General features: G+C 39.9%; 1 protein-coding gene across 4 annotated transcripts in view; it reads right to left on the reverse strand.

Moving 5' to 3' along the window:
- KDM6A (lysine demethylase 6A) overlaps positions 1-22407 on the reverse strand; it is a 207830-nt gene that overhangs the window by 30198 nt on the left and 155225 nt on the right. For 3 of the 4 annotated variants that reach the window (XM_042458870.1, XM_042458869.1, XM_042458868.1), the window contains 6 exons: positions 14025-14154; positions 12897-13002; positions 10010-10215; positions 8815-8973; positions 7428-7492; positions 920-994 (listed from right to left, as the gene is read on the reverse strand). In XM_042458870.1, coding sequence (XP_042314804.1) covers positions 920-994; positions 7428-7492; positions 8815-8973; positions 10010-10215; positions 12897-13002; positions 14025-14154 — 741 coding nt within the window. The remainder of the gene's footprint in view (positions 1-919; positions 995-7427; positions 7493-8814; positions 8974-10009; positions 10216-12896; positions 13003-14024; positions 14155-22407) is intronic. The other variant, XM_042458871.1, reaches the window with a different exon arrangement.

Genomic DNA, 22407 nt, shown 5'->3' on the forward strand with positions numbered 1-22407 from the left:
CTTTTGCTGGTCTTGAACTCGCAACCTTGTGGTTTTGAGTGAATGGCTGCAGTACAGGCATTTAACCACTGCGCCACCAGTGCATAGACAATAAAAATTGTCTATGCGCGATCACCTTACCCTGCTTCCCATTCCACCAGGAGAAAGGTTATGTGAACAGGGGAAAACGGCGCTGGGAATGGAGGAAAGAGAACAAACCAGGTGACACCCTCGGGACAGCCCCTTGAATACTGCTCCTCCCCTCCTAAAATACCAATTCGGGCACCCTGTCGTTCCCATTAATTTGCCCCAGATCTGACATGGCAGCTGAAAAAAAAAACATGCTGAAAAAGTGGAGTCAGGATAACCCAGGTTTATCCACCAGTGATTCAGGTTTTCGCTGGAGAAATTGATCAAAGTAGGATCGAACGTGAATTCAAATGGGAACAATGTTGCTATACCATTTCTTGATTCACTTTATAGCCCAGTGGGAATGGGGCCCAGGAAGCAAGCAAGGGGTCTGGCAGCCCTCCTCAGCACTGTTGTTTTTAATTGAGAGTTCAGACGAAAAGATTGGTACCCCCCAGCCAAAACTCAGAGGTGACTGGCTGTGGTTTGCAGGGGATTTGTCATGTGGGAGCTTCTTCTGATCCCCCTCCCCACAGTGGAGTGGGCACATGACAGGCAATGTGTAAGCCCAGTCAGCAAGCCTGCTTGCCTTTGCCTTAGCACCTGTTGAGTGGCTGCTCTGCTGTGAGAAGGTCTGAGTAACAAGATCTTAGCAGCCCCACTATAAAGGGGGGGGGAGGGGTCCATGGACCACATTTAAGAACCACTGGCTTAGAACAATTAGAATTGGCAATGAAACCAAAGAATAATATTCAATTTAGAGTGGTGAAAGAGACTTTAGTGGCAATGACACAAAAACAACCATACTTACTTTTTGTCATCTGAAAGATCAATATTGGTCCCAAATTTGATCATTTTAAAAGGTCCTTTTCTCCTCCTACCACAGCTGTAACATTAAGGACAATGATAAGAGACATGGTCAGTAATACATATTAGCTATACTACATTTACTGTAACTCTAAACTTCTATCCCATTATGACACTGCACTAGCAAAAGGTTTACAAAAGATTGTGAGTTTCATTGCAAGGGCACTATCAAGTAAGTACAGTACAAAGATGGAAACCCATCATGATGATATGGTGTATGTTTGTGACACAGAGATGAGTTGGCATCCTGTTCATTACTCTCCACCAGAGTAGATCAACATAATCAATTATTCAATGTTGAGTCTAACACACAGGCAAATTCCCCTAATTCAATGGGTCTACTCTAGTCAGGATTAACAACAGAATTCAGGCCGGAGTGTAGTACAAACAGAAAAACTAAATATGGGGAAGGATGTAAATACCCTGAAAACACCAGATCCTGTTTGATCTTGGAAGCCAAGCAGGGTATGCCCTGGACTTGGATGAAACACAGTCAAGAAGTATCAGGGGCTATATGGTGATACTTCAGAGGAAGGAACTGGAATACCTTTGAGTATTCCTTGCTTAAGAATGCCATTTGAAATTCATGGGGTCACTATAGGTTAACAGGTGATGTCTAAGACACATATACACACAACAAGAACAACAATAATAATTTTATTTTCTTATATCCCTTTCTCCCAACACAGGGACACAAAGCAGCTAACAGCAAATAAATGAGGATTCATTACAAACGCAGATGCATTACAAACCAAAATATATATTTGCACATTTTAACAAAATTTGTTGGACAATTTATTATGATTGGCATACATACATAAGCTGCTGGCAGCGTACTCGAACTAAAACTCAGACCTCTTTTACTCAAAGAACAAAGAACAAATTTGCTTGCACTGGCCCTTTCCAGACAGGCACCCTAGTACATACTCCGTACGTACTAGGGTTGCCTGTGGGCGTCTCTTTCAGACACCCCCAACCCCAGTACGTACAGGGTATGTACAAAATGGTGGCGCCCATTCTATATGGGCGCCACCATTAGGATGTCACGGCCACACCGCCTCCAAACGGAGCAGCACAGACGTGATGTCCTGGCACCACGGAAGGGCGCCTGTGGCACCCTTTCCGCGGTGCCAGAAGGAGCGCCATTTTGGAGCTCCTTCTGAGTTTTGTGTCACTGGCGCAGCCTTTACACGGCTGCGCCAATGACACAAAGGAGAAAGGGGCTGAGTGGCCCTTTTCTCCTTTCCCCGACGCTATCAGGGTATCCTTGGGGCTTGAAGCCCCAAGGACACCCCTTTCCAGGCCGTGGGGAAGCGGCCTGGAAAAGTGGTGGATCTGGGCCTCAGGGCTGCCGCTGTGGCAGCTGAGGCCCCGATCCGTCGGGGAAAGGGGCGGGTACAGGCCACCCCAAAGGGGCGGTCTGTAAACCGCCAGTGTCTCATTTTCAGATAAGAAGCCACTTTCTGGGACATAGAATTCTTTGAGTGGTCAACTGTGGATTCACATATATGAGTTATTCTCTGCTTATGCAAAGGCTGCCAGAAACTTCTAGAAATAAGCTAAGAATTTTTTGGCAGCAACCCTGCCCCCCTTCTCAATACACATGAGCCCTTACTCCCACTCTTTCAATTCCTGTACACTGCAGCACACAACAAAAGATAACAGAGACAACATGGAACAGTGACAGCTACAGAGTGCAAACTATGTGAATTTACAAATGACCACTTGAAAAACTTCAATTACAGATAAGTAACCTGATTCATTGGTATGGATGAGGAGCATGCTGATTCATCTGGAGGCAAGGTAGTTGCCAACTGCACACAGATTCTGACAGCTCAGAATCCTTGCAGGCTCTGGCATGAAGGTTATATAGGCTAATAAACATTAAAAGCTGAACCCAAATTGTTGTTTTAAAGGTGTACTGAAAAATAACTTTTGAAAGAAACTCAGTGTTACCATAGACCACGTGGAATGGCTGCTGATGAAGGCAGGCAACAATTTTCTAGAGACAATTAATAACTCAAGCTAATTGGGGTCACCATCCACTTTGAGGTATGCTCAGAAGATACAAGCAAACTATTCCATGGGTCTCCATAACATACAAAGAACCATCTGGAGAACTGAACGATTCTATCCCTGCTCACACAGAACACCAGAGCCCTTTGCATATTGTGAAGAATGCCATCTCTTTCAGATGAATTTGAAGAGATGTGGAAGAAAACTGATAAGACTATATCTTGAAACACATAGAATTGTGACATCACCTTGGATAGAAATATTATATTGGACTTCAAGGGCATCTTATCTTTATGGAAAAAGAGAAAAGGGGGAGGGGGAATTCCCCCAAAAACCTATAACTCACAACCATTCTTTTAATTTATGTGATTCCCATGATAAGATGGAAGTCTCTAATAGCCACAGGCTCAAAGGCTCTTCTTACAAGATCTAGTAATACAATACATAAACTCCATGATGGCAATTACTTCAGAAGAAATTTTACTTGTGAATGGACAAACAGTTATGAATCAACTGGAGAAAACAAGTGAGCTGCACTAGCTGCTAAACAAATTTTGAGTAAATTCTTTGTGTATCCTAAGTTCTTATTTGCCAGGCTCAAAAAGAACTCATATACTGTATACCCTCCATCTGAGCCGCTCTGAGAGCTTTTAGGGCTGAAGGGTGGGGTATATATACCATAAATAAATAAATACATAAATCTGTATGTTTGAGGAGGGTGTCTTCTGAGTGTCCACAAAAGCAACAAATGGCTGCAAATTGTACAGATATAATCGCTTTATGGGTTGTGTCATTGATGCTTCTCTGATGTCAGTCACATTGAGGAAGCAGTCTGGTGGCCAAATTCTCCATGCCACAAAGTATAATGTTTGGAGAATTGGGTGACTGACTTGCTCCTCCTGGTCAGAAGAGAAGGTAATGGTACCAGGGATGTGATAGGCATAACAGTGGCTATGCTGAGGCCACCATGGAGTATTTGGACAGCTGGGAAGACAACTATAAACCAAAGAAGGGAAATTGTTATGAAAGTGGGAACAGTCAAGGGTAATTCTTCCTCAAAGAATCAGCACCCTTTTTCTTGTAAGGAAATGGTACTTTCCTTTCTGAGAGTGTTATCTGACCAAGGTCCAGCGCTAGTCCCAAAAACTTCTTTGCTAACTTCCAGAACTTTTTAACAAGTTCTGCACTGGCACAGAATAACCCACATTTGTGAGTCACAGGGACCATTACTTTTTATAACTATTTTGAATTTCCTGCTCTCCTACAGGCAATTACTTCAAAACAGAACTGTAGATAACCAGACTTTAATCATGATAACTGAGCTGAGAAATAAGCATTTGTCTGCATCTGTGAGTCCAACATCTGATAAGAGTTTGCAGTTGACTTAATGACAAAAACTATTTTTTTCAAATGTACAGTGGTACCTCGGGATACGAAATACCCAGGTTACGAAATTTTCGGGATACGAAAAAATCCCATAGGGAATCATTGTTCCGGGTTACGAATGTTTTTTCGGGTTACGAAAAAACTTTTGGTGCTTTTTTCGGCTTTTTCGCACGGAATCGCGGCTTTTCCCCATTAGCGCCTATGGCAATTCGGCTTACGAAGGCTTTTCGGGTTACGAAAGCGGCCGCGGAACGAATTAATTTCGTAACCCGAGGCACCACTGGGCAGGTGTTCTAAAGTCCAGTTACCATAGAAACAAACGGAAATGTAATCTTAACTATATCTTTTTAGAAACACCTAGATTTGGTGTGACAGTTGCCCTACAGCAAGTGAGGCAACTGCCAGGGATGAGGGGGCTGCATAGGTTCCTGAAGGGCCTTGAGGGAGCCATGCCCCTATTATGCCCCTCACAAATGAGAGTGGTTTCCTCCACTTTTTAAGCAAATGGGAAAGAATGCTTCCACATATTCCCTAGGGGACATAGGGTACAATTTCCCATGTGTTTTTGGTTTCTCAGACCATTTTTGGGCCATCTTTTTCTTTACCTCCTTTGCATTTTACATAGCATAAAGTCTATTACTGAAGATAAAATGAATTTAGAATTGTGGTAATAGCAAAAACCATTTTAGAACATCTTTATTTCACATAAATGTTTGTTAAAAATAACAACAGTAAATGAAGAATTGTGCTCCTTTATTTTAACCTATCATTTTCCACCAAAAATTACTTGCGTCAGTTCTAGCAATACAGTATGGGAAATTATTTGGCTGGGAATTTCTAGAGCAAAAAAAAACCCTTTTCTTATTCTTATTTCATCTACACTTTTCAACAGCTAAGGCTTTAGGAACAAAGAAATCTACTGTGAAGTTGAAGGCTTTCATGGCCGGCATCCATAGTCTTTTGTGGGGTTTTCAGGCTATGCGGCCATGTTCTAGAAGAGTTTATTCCTGACATTTTGCAGGATCTGTGGTTGGCATCTTCAGAGAATGCTTGTCTGGAAAGGAGTTAGGTATGTATATATACTGTGTGACCCTGGAAAGGCAGGAGTGATTTGCATGTGTATTGTTCTGTTGCTAATGGCAGGCCTCAGGGTGAGAGGGTCTGCAAAAGAGGATTAGTGTCTGTTTGATTAGTGCTCAATGTCTGCTGGTAAACTCCTGACCCTGGGAGATTTCTCATTTGCATTTGTTGAGTCTTCATCTTGCTATTTTTCAGGTCTGGTAGCCAAACCTTGTTTACTTTAAGGGTTTCCCTCTTTCCTGTTGAAATTGTCCAGGTGTTTGTGGATTTCAATGGCTTCCCTGTGCATCCTGATATGGTAGTTGTTGGCATGGTCCAGAATTTCAGTGTTTTCAAACAGTATTTTATGCCCAGGATGGTTTATAACATCAGCAGTAGCAGAACATGTTACAAACCATCCTGGGCATAAAATATTGTTTTTTCTCTTTTGCATACCCTCCCACCCTGAGGCCTGCCATTAGCAATAGAACAATATACATGCAAATCACTCCTGCCTTCCCAGGCTCACAAAGGATATATACATAGAATCATAGAGTTGGAAGAGACCGCAAGGGCCATCCAGTCCAACCCCCTGCCATGCAGGAAATCCAGATCAAAGCATCGCCGACAGATGGCCATCCAGCCTCCGTTTGAAGACCTCCAAGGAGGGAGACTCCACTACACTCCGAGGAAGTGTGTTCCACTGTCGAACAGCCCTTACTGTCAGGAAATTCCTCCTAATGTTGAGGTGGAATCTCTTTTCCTGTAGCTTGCATCCGTTGCTCCGGGTCCTAGTCTCTGGAGCAGCAGAAAACAAGCTTGCTCCCTCCTCAATATGACATCCCTTCAAGTATTTAAATAGGGCTATCATATCACCTCTTAACCTTCTCTTCTCCAGGCTAAACATCCCCAGCTCCCTGAGTCGTTCCTCATAGGGCAAGGTTTCCAGACCTTTCACCATTTTAGTCGCCCTCCTTTGGACACGCTCCAGTTTCTCAATGTCCTTTTTGAATTGTGGCGCCCAGAACTGGACACAATATTCCAGGTGGGGCCTGACCAGAGCAGAATATAGTGGCACTATTACTTCCCTGGATCTAGATACGGTACTTCTATTGATGTAGCCTAAAATCGCATTGGCCTTGTTAGCTGCCGCATCGCACTGTTGACTCATGTTCAACTTGTGGTCTACTTGGACTCCTAGATCCCTTTCACATGTAGTCTCCTTAAGCCAGGTGTCCCCCATCCTATATCTGTGCATTTCATTTTTTCGCCCTAAGTGCAGTACCTTACATTTCTCCCTGTTGAAGTTCATTCTGTTAGCTGTGGCCCAGCTTTCTAGTCTATTCAGGTCATTTTGAATTTTGATCCTGTCTTCTGGAGTATTAGCTATTCCACCTAATTTGGTGTCATCTGCAAATTTGATAAGTATTCCCCCAATTTTTTCCTCCAAGTCATTGATAAAGATGTTACCCAACTCCTTTACAGGCAACCATTCACTGAAGATGCCAACCATAGATGCTGGTGAAACATCAGAATAAACTCTTCTAGAACTTGGCCACATAGCCCGAAAAACTCACAAAAAACTAAAGAAATCTATTAATTATGCTGTCTCTCCAAGTTGTATATATTAAGATTTGCTCCACTGCTTCTCTTCACACTGAAACTGTCTTCATGCCTATTTCAGAAACATGCAAACTACTTCTATGTGGGCTATTCCCATCCTGCAGAGATACACGCACGTGCGCATTAGTGGAGTAAATAATGTGGATCTTGTAGAAGCATCATCCTTTGCTCTCACACCTAAGTGTGGCTGGAAATAGAAACAGCATCAAGCTCTGCTATTTTACAGCATAGCATAAAACAGAAATCAACTGGAGTGCACCTTCAAATGGGGAAAGAGTTGGCAACTAAGAGGCTGTAGTGGGGAAAGGACTAGATCTAGAATGAACAAATCAAATTAGCCAATGACATATTAAATGCTATCCACTCACTTATCAGAAGATGTTGATTCACTATCTGAATGGTCCTTATGGTGACTTTTTTTCTCATTTTCCTCCTGCAAAAATTAAATCAAGATATACTACAAATATAGCACAGAGAAATATAAATAAATAAATAAATAAATAAATCTTTTATTTCTATCTCGCTTCTCTGTTACAAACAATCAGAGCCACTTACACTTTAAAATACTAACAATGCATTATATAAATGATCCACTTTTCCCTCCCCCCTTAAAATGACAATTAAACCGGTGACAATTAAAAAAGTCTATTTAGACTCTCTAAAAATTAAAAATAATAAAATCAACAGTTTTTCAAACTGGGAGAAGGGGCAATGGGAGGCAGAACATAAGAGAACTCAATTTTTATGGCTGGGGTTTTCCTATTTGGGAAAGGCCTGCCGGAAAACATCCGTCTTGACAGCTTTTTAAAAGCTATCTAAGCTGGTAATGTGACATATCCCTACAGGCCATTCCACAATCTGGGAGTGGCCGAAGAAAAGGACCTCTGGGAAGTAGCAGTCAATTTGGTCTTTAAAGGCTGCAATAGGTTCCTCCCAGAGGACCTGAGTGTGCGGGGTGGATTATACAGAAGAAGGCGATCCCATAAATATACTGTACAGAGAAGTGTATCATGATCATTAACATTAAATAAAAGCACGCAACTATCTTATATTGGGAAGTATGAGATCACTCATATGATATTCCCAATCATAAAAAACAGTAAAACGACTGAAGAAAGATCAATTTACCTATTAATTTTTAGTATCTCTGTGTACAAGTTTGGCAAATAAATGCCCTCTTAAAAGTGTCAGAGGTTCCTTCACATTTTTGTTTAAAAGGCATCCATCTAACTAATATTCTTAAAACATTGTTTAAACATTGTTTTATACAAGTGTATTCATGTTTTACAGAATGTATGTGGCGCTCCTCTTTCTCCCCATGATTACATCCGCACGACTGTTTCTTGCATCTAATTCCAATCTTAATTGAGTTAAAATTAATTAAAATCAATCTGTTTTAATCAGTTGTTTTAGAACTCAAGGTAACTGAAAAACAATTTCTTATTAAATTTATATCTTGTAAAATGTGACAAGAGCAGAGGTACTACAATTTCATTTTCTTTTTTATCACAGTATGAGATATTCACTATTTCTGACTATGCATTTTTATTTTTCCCAGTCCTAATATAAACAGATGTAATACTTTTTTTAAAAAAAAAGATATATATTTTTTTCATTTAACATTCATATTTGTGTTCTATCTAGTCAAGCATTTCTTAGTTCTTTGTTTGAAAAAGTGGGATTCCAGTTGTGCACCACCACAAATTCTAATCTCCATGCAAGGCTCTGTCACATTCTCTGAACTTTCTATCTTACCTTTTGGCCCTCAGAATCAGAGAGGCTTATTGCTTCTGGAAACCCCCACCCTCCAACAGCACTGGAATGATCTGGGAGAACACAACGCTGGCTCCCTTCTCCAACCAGCAGACGGAAATCTTCAGTGGAAATCCCATTTCCCCAATCACCACTGGCAATCTAGAAAAATCCCATTTGTGTCCCTGATCAGCCCAACCAAGTACTATCAAGATCTCAGAAATCCTCACCCACCAAACCAGCCCAGATTCTATTTCTTCTTCCAACAACACTTATCTATCTCACCACCCACAAAATCCTTTCATATTCTCCCATTTGTAACCCAGGCAACATTCTTCAGAGAAAGTAGTTCTGATTTAGTGTTTTATTATCTTCTAATTTTTTTCTCTTTTTTCCTTTAATTATGAGTACAGAGGTATAACACTGTTTTCCTCAGTCATTCACATAAATATGTTCCTATTAAATTTTCTATCAAGCAGAAGCTGTTATTCACTACTTCAACAAAGGTGCCCCCCTCCACACCCTGTCATATTACTAGGTTTATCAAGACAATGCAGTTGTTTATTTATAACACTGATAATCAAGACAAGCATTTTCTTTTTAATAAAAAAGGATCATAACAAGCACATTTTTTCTTACTGATGAAAAATATTTCAAAACCTTATATCTGATGTTGACTTTTATTAAGTGGACCCACATTGCAGAAACAATCCACTTTGACACCACTTTAAGTACTGTGGTTCAGTGGTATGGAATTCTGAAATTTGTAGTTTCTTGTGGCACCAAAGCTATCTGATAGAGAAGATTAAATGTATCACAAAACTAGAATTCCCAGAATTTTATAGCACTGAGCCATGACAGTTAAAGCAGTGTCAAACTGGATTATTTCTGGAGTGTGGATGCAGGATGACACAGAGATGTTCGGGTTTTAGTACTAGCTTTTACTATTACACCTTAAATAGTATTTTATTTGTTAATCTTAAAGGAGAACCGAACTGAGAAAAGCACAATTTTGATCGGCTTGAAAAGGGATGTGGTTGAATTTTACTCAGCATTTCTATAAAATGCTACATCTTAAAAATTATTTCTTTGCAATTGTTAAATATGCACATATGATCAATTGGAGCTATTATAAAAATGATTCAACATGGAATGTGGTAAGTGTCAATCAATGGATAAGTTATAGTAGTCTACTTACCCTTAATGACTCCTGGAATGAGGAGGCCTGGTACTGTGCATATTTAGCTATAGTAGTTTGAGATTTACTACTTTCACAACGCCAGATTTTTTTTGTTCCAGTGGGGTCCCAGTTTTCATCCGATGGTTGCAACAGCTGTGTCCTTACTTCTACTAAGTGTTCATTATTAGCTTCCACCAAAGTTTTGGTAGAGAAGAGTCCTAGATCTAGACAAAATGAATGTAATTAATAGAAGAACAGCATTCCTTCCTGCATTACTACTGCAGGAACAGCAGGAGATCAGTGAATATGCAATTAAGAAGTACACAAATGTCATCACATCGATTTCATCTATGCATTATACAGAAGATAGCCAGTGTAGTGCTTTGAGTGTTGGACTATGGAGACCAGACTCTGAATCCCCATTCAGCCATGGAAACCCACTGAGTAATCTTGGGCAAGTCTCACTCTTTCAGCCTCAGATGAAGGCAAACCTCCTCTGAACAAATCATGTCAAGAAAATTCCATGATAAATTCCTCTTGTGTGTGTGCCTTCAAGTCACTTCTGACTTATGGAAACTCTATCATGGGGCTTTCTTGGCAAGATCCCTTAGGGTTGCCTTAAGTCGGAAACCACTTGAGGGAAGAAAACAACAACAATTATACATTGTTCAGTTTTATTGTTTATAAATCTGTCATCACAGTATATCAGATATGTATCAAAAAGACAAATTAAAACTGTATCGGTAAAATTCTACATTCAATCTAAAGATAAAATCCTAATACCCATTCCACAAAGAAAGAAGTATAACTTTTGCCAAACTGACAAATTACTTCAGTTTTTAAAGTAAATCAACAAAGTATTTTTCTCTAATATCTTGTGTCAAATAACAGTTACACAGAAAGTATGGAGATGACAAATGTATTGTATCAGGCAGCTGAACATATTTCAGGCAAGAAATCAAAGTCCTGTTTGAGAAATAAGAGATAGGTATGGTCCTGGGCACAAAATAGGGTCAGGTGTTAATTCTTATACATTTCGGCATTTCTTCTTAGCGTACAAATACAAATTACATCTCAATTCTGTTCAAGTCAACTCAGTTCTCTACAAAAAAAATTCTGGTCTGGAAATAAAGCTCAGCTTCATGCAACTGCTTCCCTGCCCTAATAAATACCCTCTTATCTCTAATCACTGATAACAGCAGAAACCTGCAGGCCAGATGGGAGAACCTCTGTGAGCTACATCTGGCCCACATCCAGCCAAGAAGGGCTGGCATAAATGACAAGGGTCTTTAGTTTATTTTCTCACGAACAATACACAGCACTAGCAAGAGCTTATTCTATCCTCAGTCTGAACATAAAGAATTTAAAAAGTAGTCCTACTGGTTCTATGATGTATTTAAACAGGTTACATGAGTAGGGGCGTCTTTATACACTCAAGAGATGAAAAATCTTGCACAAATTCATCATATTGTTTAACTTAGCTTCTCTGAATAATCAAATTTCTATAATTGGCAAAAGCCACAAGATTTCCCTCAATGGACTAAAAGTTATTAGTTAAAAAAAGAAGTAGTTTTGCTTCTTTTTGTTGAATTTCCTAATGTTTTCACAAATAATTAAATGCCAGCTAGAATATCTTCATAGTCCAAATCCAAGATATCATTTGCAATTTCAGATTACTGTGTTTGTATATAATGTAGGGTTGCTTAGATCTTGGCATAGATTGAAATATCAATATTGGGACAAATAACTTTAATTAAAATGTTTTTAGTTTCCAGGTTTTGTTCTTGTTTCAACACATTCCATTGACACCCCCCTCCGATTACAAGTTGTTGTTTTTTTAAATGGTAAAATATAATCCATCAATTCATGTTTGATTCAAAAATAGATTTTATAGCTCTAACAGGGGGGGATTAGCAATACCAAACCTTTGGTTGTATTTTCAAGCTTTTCAGTTGAGACAGGTGGCTAATTTAGTGGCCAAATCCCTGATACCAACTGAGTGGCCTCTGAATTAGAAGAAATTTCTTCTTCAGATGTTTTATGTCTTTATACATAAGTCTCTAATATTAAAATCAGAAGACTAAGGAACTCTTTTTTATGCAACTCTATGCATGTGCTGGCACCTCCCCCCTCACCTCTTCAACACCCAAGATTCAAATATACAGATATATAGAGGTTGCAAAGAAAAAGATCTTTATCATATTAAAGATCTTTTTAATCAGGGTAGCCCACCTGCCCAACAAGAAATAATGACTAGACTGGGACCTACTAAAAGCAACTAGTTACAAGTAGGCCAGATTAGACCCTTTGCTGCCCTACTATATATAGTTGGGGCCCCAACAGACAGGACAAAATAAAGCTGCTTCAGGTTACTTTGGAGGGATGCTGTTTAAATGATGCATGTGTCCTAAGAGTCCAGAAGCTGCACCAAAGCTATGCTCCAGTACTAAGGACTGGAGCGCAGCTTTGGCACAGCTTCTGGCATCTTAAGATGCATGTATCATTTGAACATCATACCTCCAAAGTGACCCAAAGCAGCTTAATTTTGGCCTGTCTATTCGAGGATTGACTTTTTTTAATTGATATGTGAAGGAGGTAATCCATCAACTAACAGCTGACATCTGTACTGCACAAATTATGCAGTTTGACACCACTTTATTGGCCATGGCTCTCCTTGCTATAGAATTATGGGATTTGTAGTTTGTTCAGATATTTATCCCTCTCTCTCAGAGAGCTCTGGTACCATAACCTTCTACAAATCTCAGGATTCCATAGCAATGAACAATGACAGTTAAAGTGGTGTCAAACTGCATTATTTTTGCAGATGCAGCCTTACTCTTTTACAGATCTCTTTTAAGCAACAAGATCTAAATATACAATGTAAGTATCTGTAAATCAAACTTACCTAACTTAAGAGCTCCAGCAAGGCCACGTATTACAGTAACAGGATTGTTCGGATTTGTACAAAATTGGTGTAAAGGTGGGAAGAAAGCATCACGCTTATTCTCCAACTACAAAAATTAAAAGGAATATGACAACTTTTAACTTCAGTATTTATGCTTGTTAACACTATGCAGGATGAGTTGATTCCTTTGTCCTCATCACAGTATTTCTAAGTACAGCTACTGTGATGCATGGTACTGCTAAAATTATAAAATTCAGCTAACTAATAGCAGTATTTTCAGGATATTAGGGATATTTAATGATGCATGTGTTTTGAGTGTTGAACTAAGGCTCAGGGACTTCAGGAGTTGAATCTCAGCTCAGTCATGGAAATCCACTGAGAGGCCTTGGGCAATACATAGACTCTGAAGAAGGCAAAGGCAACCCCCCATCTGAATAAATGTTGCCAAGAAAATGCTGTGATAGAGATAGCTTTCGGGTTGTCATAAGTCAGAAATGACTTGGAGGCACACAACAGTAAATGATGCATTTACGGACAGTTGTTATGCACGGAACTAGACTTCATTTCAATAAAAAAGCAGAAACTAACTTAACAATTTTACAATTATTCGAGATACAGACTCAAGTTGTATGGATTTTTATGATTCATAAGAAATAATAAGGAATAAGTTTTACAGCAATTAGTAATTTTCAAGATTATAAAATGAAACTGAAACGCCTGCAGACACATATATAGAAAACAAGAGCTTTCACGAGAGGTGAAGCACAGAATCTTAAGCAAATATTATTTTTCTTCAGTGTTACAAACCTTCATTCCAATAAAACTTTAAAAGAAATAATCAAGTTCTCTATGAACACAGGCCATTATCCTAAAAGACTCTTGATTTTCTACAGAGTACTTATCCTGTAAGAGCAACCGTACTTGATAAACCATGTTTGACAAGCTGCTTTAACAGAGCATAGGGAAAGTAAAATGCTGCTTTGTGGAGAGTGCTTGAAGCCTAGGCCTTTGTATAAACTTAAACACCTTTATAGATCATAGCCAGAATATTTCCAGAAAAATATGTTCAACTTATAAATGTATTCAAACGATCAACCTGTTTCTTAAAATCATGTAGATGACACTTACATAAATACTAGGTGTAGGTGGATTCAGCTTGTCCTTTGGCAGGGGAGGATATGGAGGTGGTGGTGGCTTTGGAGGAGGACATTTATCCAATAAGATGCTACTATTTGATAGGCCATTTTTACCCAAATTCCTAAGAATAAAACAAAAGTTATACAAATACTGAATGAATGAGCATGTGTATTAACAGGGATACAAATTTAAATTCAAAAGTAAAATGATAAATGGAAATGGAAAACCACAGAATATTTTGATGAAGATTTTCTGGTCTAAATCCAATTGTAAATCCCAAATTCAGTAGACCCTTTGAATCCATAGAATTTACATAACTGCTGATTTACCAGATTCCCATTAACTCAGTTGCTTAGCCTTAACTGGAACTAAAACTTTGATATAGCTCTCAATATTTATTTTCATTGTATTTTAAACAGGTTTTTTTAAAAAAATATTTCCTTTCTCCTCTGAAGTTAATATATAAACTAATCTAATCTATAATCAATTTCAAATGAAATTATTTAAGACAGAGATAATTAGTTTGAAACATGGAAAAACTCTTTATACATCAAGGAAAACCTGGAAAACATTTATTAGTTTCAGAAGGTTATACAATGTGGGGGTGTTCATGCACAACAAACAATATGATAAAAGGATTAGGCAAGAGAACAGACTGTGTGCACAGTTAGTCAGCTCAGTTTTTAAGGTTTACTGATATTTTACAACCTTTAATCACATCCTCACTTTACAGTCCACAGAAAAAGGATGTGAGAGGAAAGGCAAGAATGAAGGCAGACAAGTGAGGAAGCAAGGAAAGCAAGACGTTTGGTAAACATCTGCAAAATAGAGTCTTCTGACACAGAAGAACATATGGGACACACACGCATGCACACACATGTACAGTTGTGTACTTGTACAAAAAATAATTGTGCCATCAGTCTAAGTTTAAAAAATAACACAAAGCCAAACTAGTATCATACTACAAATTCTACAACAATAAGACCCAAGACAAAAAAAGAAGCCATTCGTTACATGTTTTACAGATGATAAGCACTCCTATATGCATAAGTATGTTGCAGTCTTTTTGGTGACATCTTTAAAACCATCTTTTCAAAATATTTGAGCTAAAATAGTCAAAGTCTAAATCCAATTGTTACACACAATTAGAACACACACAATGAATACATAAAAATTTGCTAAGTCAATACTTTTCTAAGTTTAACTATTTAATGGGTTTACCCTAGCTGGGAATATTAACTAGATTTAGTTCAAATTATTTAATAAAATTGCTACACCTGCATACAGTAAAGAATACATAACCAAAATCCCTTGAAATGACTATACTACACTTGTAGCTGAGTGAGCTATAAATGAGGTATAAAGGCCAGAATTTAACTGTAAGATAAACTATTACTAATGCTAAAAATAAAAAAATAAAATCTGCAGCAGCTACTGCTTATATACTGCCCTATCTAAATTCAACATGAAAATCCTAAACCAAATCCCAAAATGTTTAAACATGTTGGTATCTGGTGAACACAATTTTCTCCAGAGGATATTTGTACTGTATTCTTTCAAAATACAAAGGTGGGGCTATAAAGGAAGCGGTCGCAAAAAGGGGAACAGTCATTATAAAGCATCTGAAGGTTCCAAAGGTCACAAGACTCCTGCCTGGACTGGGCAACAGAGTAAGTTAATAATACTGGGTTAATCACAGGGAACACACATTCCCTTTAATGTCTATTTTGACCCTAAAATGCTCTTTCCAGCCAGAGAAACAGCAGAATAATATTGTAACAGCTGCATGCTACCCTTCTCTTCTTTATGATCATAAGGGATCAGAAGAATCAGAGTATAGTTTCTTCCTCTGTTGCAAAGAATTACAGTAACAAGACTAAATACAACCATTTGGGGTAAGGGGACATATTCTCTGTTTAGCTGTCTCCAAGGCTGACTTAAGCACAGCATTAACTACAGTTCCTTACCCAAACCCTAATCAGACCATTGGTTAAAGTTTCCGTGATTCTGACAAATACAGCTGAAATTTTGTTCCGCTCAGAAAGGCCTTGTTGCACTAGTGTCATTCAGTAATTTCTCCAATGGAAAACATCAATATAATTGGACCATGCTTGTTCAACAAAAGGGAAGCACTAAAGTCAAGATTCCAGAATGCATTTAAAAAAAATTAGGAAAATGAAGATGATATATCTCCTAAAGTCTGAAAGATTAGTAGAGTAAATCTTCAGTTCTCCCTCTACCCAAGTTCGTAAGTTAACTCTGAATATGAGGGCCTATCCAAAAACTAAAGTTCTTAATAGTTCTAATTCATTCAATTACAGTTTTGTATTGATAACTTAAAAAACAATTCTTAAATAATTGCTGCCTCATTCCTACAATAAAACAAAACAAAATAATTAGACAACAGAAACGACCACACATACTTCCATTTTGATTTCTGAACAAATTACAGTCATCCCTCCATACTTGCGGAGGTTAGGGGTGAAGGAGCCCAGCGAATATGGAAAATCACAAAAAACCCCTTCCCCCACAAGAGGGCCCATGTGGGTTCTCTCCAGACCCCTGCCATGCCTGGATCAACCGATCTGGGCTTTGGAGGGTAGGTAGAAGGGGCTACGCGAGCTTTCTCCTGATCCCTGCAATACCTGGATCAACTGTTCCAGCCATGGGAGAGGTCAGGAGAGACCTCACAAATAAACAAATTTGCAAATTTCAAGTTCGTGAATTAGGAGGGACAACTTTACATTAAGAGAGTGAAAAATTCATATGTAGATAAAAGCACATCTGCATCACAAAATATTAACTGGATCTGATCCAGTCAAACATGGGCAGAATGAATGTCTATGGCCTATTCTATACTGACTTTCTTCTCACAACACCAAAGAGAGAATATGTGTGTGCCTCTGTTACATCCCCATCTAGCTTTCTGCTATAAGGAAAAAAGATGAGAGTGAGGAAAGCAAATGTTGGATTTGTCCACTGAAAGGGAAGGGACAGGGCAGGAGAACAGAATCCAAAGAAAGCAATGGGGGCATGGGCCAGGCTAACAAGTCAGGGAACATGTGATTGTTTTTAAGTTGGCCATCCAAAAATTGCAGACAACTGTAACAGTGACCTAATGGGCTGGTTCAGATATACCACGCAACTGTCATTTAGTATTAATGGGAGATTAGGCGAGCCTCAAGTTCCTCCTCATTGTGGCAGCAAGGAGGATTTGGGAGGCATTTATTTGTCTGATTGGAAACAAGCCAACTTCAAATTCTAGATCACCTAGCTTGTTTTTACAAACCAGAATGATTAACTGGTTTAGGGTTCAGATGACATATTAAGATGCAATTAATCTAAAATAGAGTTGGAAGTTTCTGGTTTCGTTGCCAGAGAAGGATGGAGATAAGGTAAGATAGGAAGTGTTTCAGCTGAAGTGTCATTATGACTCATTAACAAAAATTAACCAATAATTAATGCTACCTAACAAGAATCTTCCATTTAAATAGTCCAACTTACTCTGAGCAGTTCCTATCTTAGCCAAAAAAAAAAAAAAAAAAAAAGGAATGTCCAAACAGGACATTGTTTGTGCAGGGCATTAATTTACTAGTAAATGGAACCCACCTTGTGTATTGAAGCTACAAAGCTCCCCCCCACCCCACCCCAAATATGTACAAAGAGTTCCTAGTAAGAACTACTTTCTGTCTGGTTTAATAGTGAAGACATGGCAATACATGAAAAGGGCACATACCTAGTTCACTATTTTCCTAAAAAGTGTGTTTAATCAAGAGAAAGTACACTTACTGAAAGTAACAAAGGACTGTTAGGACATGGCTAAAGAACTTACAATTTAATAATATATTTTAATCTGTATTCTCAAAAATATTTTCTTTAGAAAATTTAAAGGAATATTAGATAGATTACTCTGTTTCAGATGAGTTTATCAAAATCTTATTAAAAATATAGTGCGCTCACTCCATACGCGGGCACACCATATGCAGCCTCCTGTTTATGCAGAAGCCAAGTCACCATTAAATGAATGGTATGTGTGCTTTCTGTGTGTGCGCACCCCCGCAAGCCCCATTCTATTGAACGGGGCTCGACTTCACATGAGATTTGCCTTACACGGCGGGGGGGGGGGGGCTGAAAAGGCTAGGCTCCACTGTACTCAGTATGAAGTAAAACAAAATCCACAACCCACAAAAGAGAAACATATAAGGAGGTTGGGAAATCGGCTGAGTTTTACCAACATAGCACCTGAATTGTTTTTCCCAGATGTAGCAGTACAATGTCTGGAAAAAGTCAACCATCTGCCAAAATAAGGGGCCTGTGGCTTCATACAAGTTAGAAAAACCATGGTTCCCAAAAGGAGTTACTTTACTACTGCTAATGGAGTTTAAATTTTACTGCCATTTGTCTTCCTGCATTGAGATTCTTCCAATCCAAATGAACTACAGCAGAGACAAGATCTCATATAAAACGCAGGCCTATTACTCCAACACTGTCACTCTCCCCTCTCCCCTTATGATATTTTAGTATCTTTTACCTGATGAAGCCAGTGCAGCTTTGAAATCCTGAATGATGTACTTCCTGCATTTTGATTGGACAACCAAGATATCACTCCTTCAAATCATGGGATTTGAAGTTTGTTGTGGCACCAGAGCTCTCAGACAGAGAAGGTTAAATGTTTCACAAAACTACATATTCCACAATTCTACCACACTGAGCCATGATAATTAAAGTACTATCAAAGTGCATTATTTCTGCAGTGCAGATGCAGCTTTAGAAAGGTCTTATTAAGCACTGCAAGAACTGCCACCAAGTAAGTCACATGATGCTATAAAGCTAAGTATTCACAAGCTTCAAGAATTTTGTCCTTCCAAAAGGACCTAAGGGTTAAATCCTTTAATGTGTGCCAAATGCCTCTTCCTACGAAGATGGTGCTTCTCTGCTTGAGTGATATCTGTAGAATCTGGTATCCCAGGTCTCATCTCATTTTCAACCTGCCAGTGTTGATGGCAGTGTCCCAACAGGTGCTAAACTGGTGCTTGAAAAGTAGCCTAGGAGTGTACGATGCAGACCAATCATTCAATTGAAGGGATGAAGCTTGGGCTCTTCTGTGGCTAGTTGGCTTGTGTGAACATCACTGGGTAATCAACACATCAGCGTGTTGCAAACATCTTCCACTGCCTCTTATTCAGTAGTGGAACTATATGGAACAACATGGTGTGTCCTAGTTCATGTTTGCAGCAGAAAGACTTCACAGCATCTGGATATGCACTACACTACAAAATACAGGCTACCCCTTTCATGTAAAGTTGGCCCTCCATATCCTTGTGTGCCAGCTGCACCTGGAGAAGTCAGATTCGGCAATAGTGGTACATGCCTTTGTGGGCTGCCTTTGAAAAATGCTCATAACTTCAGCTGGTCCAAAAAGTTGCAGCCAGGCTGTTAACTGGAGCTGGCTACAGGGAGTATACAGCTTCTTTGTTGCAACAGGTCCACTGGCTGCCAGTCCGTTTCCAGGCACAATTCAAAGTGTTGCTTTTGACCTATAAAGCCCTAAAGCAGGGGTATGCAACCCTTTTGAGCCAGGGGCCGGGTTGGTGTCCCCCAGACAACAGAGGGGGGGGGGGGGGCCAAAAAAAAATAATTAATAATAAGGACAACATTTTCAAATGTAGGACCACTTTTTAAAATGGAGGACATGCAAAAAAAATTGATGATTTTTTAAAAATGTTAATCTAAAGCCTGTTTCTTAGGCATGATCAAATGGAGGACATTTGGACATTTTCCTAGACAGATGGCAGAAATGTACTTCCCCTTCTGGCCAACCCCCCCCCCCATTCCAAAAAGCACATTTGGACATTGAACATGGCTTTACTTAAGATGGCCTCTTGCATATTTCAGAGGCTTATTGCATAACCAAACTCTTTGGGTTTCACACTGAACATGGGTTCACATGGCTATGCATATTGAACATGTCAAGGTGGTTTCACAGTTCTTGCACCAATTGTACTTCTCAGAAGTGTGTACTTGGTCAAGGGACTTTGGTTTTTCTTCACTGCACATGAGTTTGTAAAAATCACAGCAATTTACACTGGCCTTGCCTCAGAGGCTTTCTGATATCAATATCACCATTAAAGAACCAAAAACACACAGAAAAGGCACTTTGGAAAGTCACACTCTCTTGGCTTCAGAAACAGTGCGTGCATGCCTCTCAAGCTGACTCATATCATCATCATCATCATCATCACACTATCACTGTCAAAACAAGGGAGACTTGTTAGCATTAAAAGCACCCAAAACATACTTTGGAAGGTGACACTCTCTCGGCTTAAGAAATAATGCCTGCATGCCTCTCAAGCTGACTCATATCATCATCATCATCATCATCATCATCATCACCACCACCACCACCACCACCACCACACTATCATTGTCAAACCAAGGGAGACTTGTTAGCATTAAAAGCACCCAAAATAAAAATTTAAAAAACCTTGAGGCCTCTGGCCACTCACCACCTCTTCCTTCCTCCTCTTCCTCCTCCTCCTTCTGCTCCCTCCTCCTCCTCTTCTTTCTTCTCCTCCTCCTCTTCCCCCTCCTTCTGCTCCCCCCTCCTCCTCTTCCTGCTCCCCCCTCCTCCATGCGCCACGCGGCCTGGGGGCGGGGCGGAGGAGGCAGAGGAGAAGGATGTGGGCGGCGCGGGGAGGGCAGCGTGGGGCTTCCCCCTTTGCCTCCTCTGCCCCAGGCCATGTGGCCCTACTCTTCCTCCTCCGCGCGGTGGAGGAGGGCAACGCAGTCAAGCGGCCCAGGAGGAGGTGGAGGCGGCGGGACCGGGTTGGGGGCGGTCCTGCCGCCTCCACGGGCCGCATCCGGCCCGCAGGCCGAGGGTTGCCGACCCCTGCCCTAAAGGTTTGGGTCCAGACTATTTGAAGGACCATATCTCTCTGTATGACCCCCAAGAATATTGAGATCGTCAGGAGAGGTCCTTCTCTCTGTCCCACCACCCTCTCAGGTGCATTTGGTGGGAACAAGAGACAGGGCCTTTTCAGTGGCTGCTCCCAAGCTTTGGAACGCCCTCCCTAGAGAGGGCAGGATGGCACCATCCCTGCAGTCCTTCTGGCTACAGATAAAGACATTCTTGTGATGGCAGGTCTTTGCAAACTGATATAGACTGGGTTTTTAATGTTGTGCAATATAAATTTTAATGGTTTGTATTTTAATACGTTATATTTTAATTTATAACTGTTTTAACTCTTAAAATGGTTTAATTGTATTTTTAATTTTATATTTATACATTTTAATACTGTTGTACTGTTTTTAAATTGTATTGTTTTATACTTGTTGTTCACCACCTTGATTTCCTATATTGGGAGAAAGGCGGGATAATAATAATAATAATAATAATAATAATAATATCTATAGATTCTGCATCGACTTATTCAGCCATCCACAGCTTGAAAATATTTTTTTAAGAATTCAAAAAGCAAAACTTGATTTTGCAATTTTGTATCAAATGTCATAATGTTAATACCCCAGTGTACTGTACATAATGGCATTTGAACATCTATGTATTATGGTATCCACGGGGGGTCCTGGAACCAAATCCCAGTGGATACCAAGGACCAACTGTAAATATACAACTTTAACATTATGATTGCTTCCTTCTGAATTCTGATTCATTCAGTGATGCAGGAGGTCAACAAATGGTAATAGACAAAGGCAGAAGCTGTCTAAACAGAATTTTACAGCAGAGGCTGGCTCCATGAAATGAAATATAGGCGGGGTACAGACCGCCGCTTTGCGGCGGTCTGCCGCCGCCGCCAGTAGGTCCGCGGGGGAGCCGGAGCCTTCACACGGCCCGACTCCCGCGCGGACCGAAAAAGAAGCTCCAAAATGGAGCTTCTTTTTTCGTCGCGTTTGCAACGTAGCGAGGCGCCAGGGGCGCGCTCGCTACGTCAGAAGCGGCGCGACACGTCTGGACACTATGCGTCCAGTACGTAAAGATGGCGCCGGCCATGTAGAAGGGCCGGCGCCATCTTGTACGGACTGAGTCCGTACTAGGCACAGGGGCGTCTATAAGAGACGCCCCTTTTTTAAAATGGGACGTCCTCCGGACGTGCCAAAGGGCTGTATAGAAAGCCCCATAGTATGACTTCTGGAGGTCTAGGGAGAATGGGCCCAGCAAATATAAAATTCATAGAATAAAATGTTATGATTTTGTTAGCAGTCTTTACACTTTATGTCTAGGTCTTGAATTTTGGATTACAAAACAGTTATGTACAAGTACAGTGTGAAACCCATATCCACAGATTCTGTACATGGTTTCACTTATCTACTTTTGAAAAAATGTGCTTTCTCTAGGTTAGCAATTCTCAACCTGTGC

The sequence above is a fragment of the Sceloporus undulatus genome, chromosome 3 (genome assembly GCF_019175285.1).
Source record: "Sceloporus undulatus isolate JIND9_A2432 ecotype Alabama chromosome 3, SceUnd_v1.1, whole genome shotgun sequence".
Classification (NCBI taxonomy): Eukaryota; Metazoa; Chordata; class Lepidosauria; order Squamata; family Phrynosomatidae; genus Sceloporus; species Sceloporus undulatus.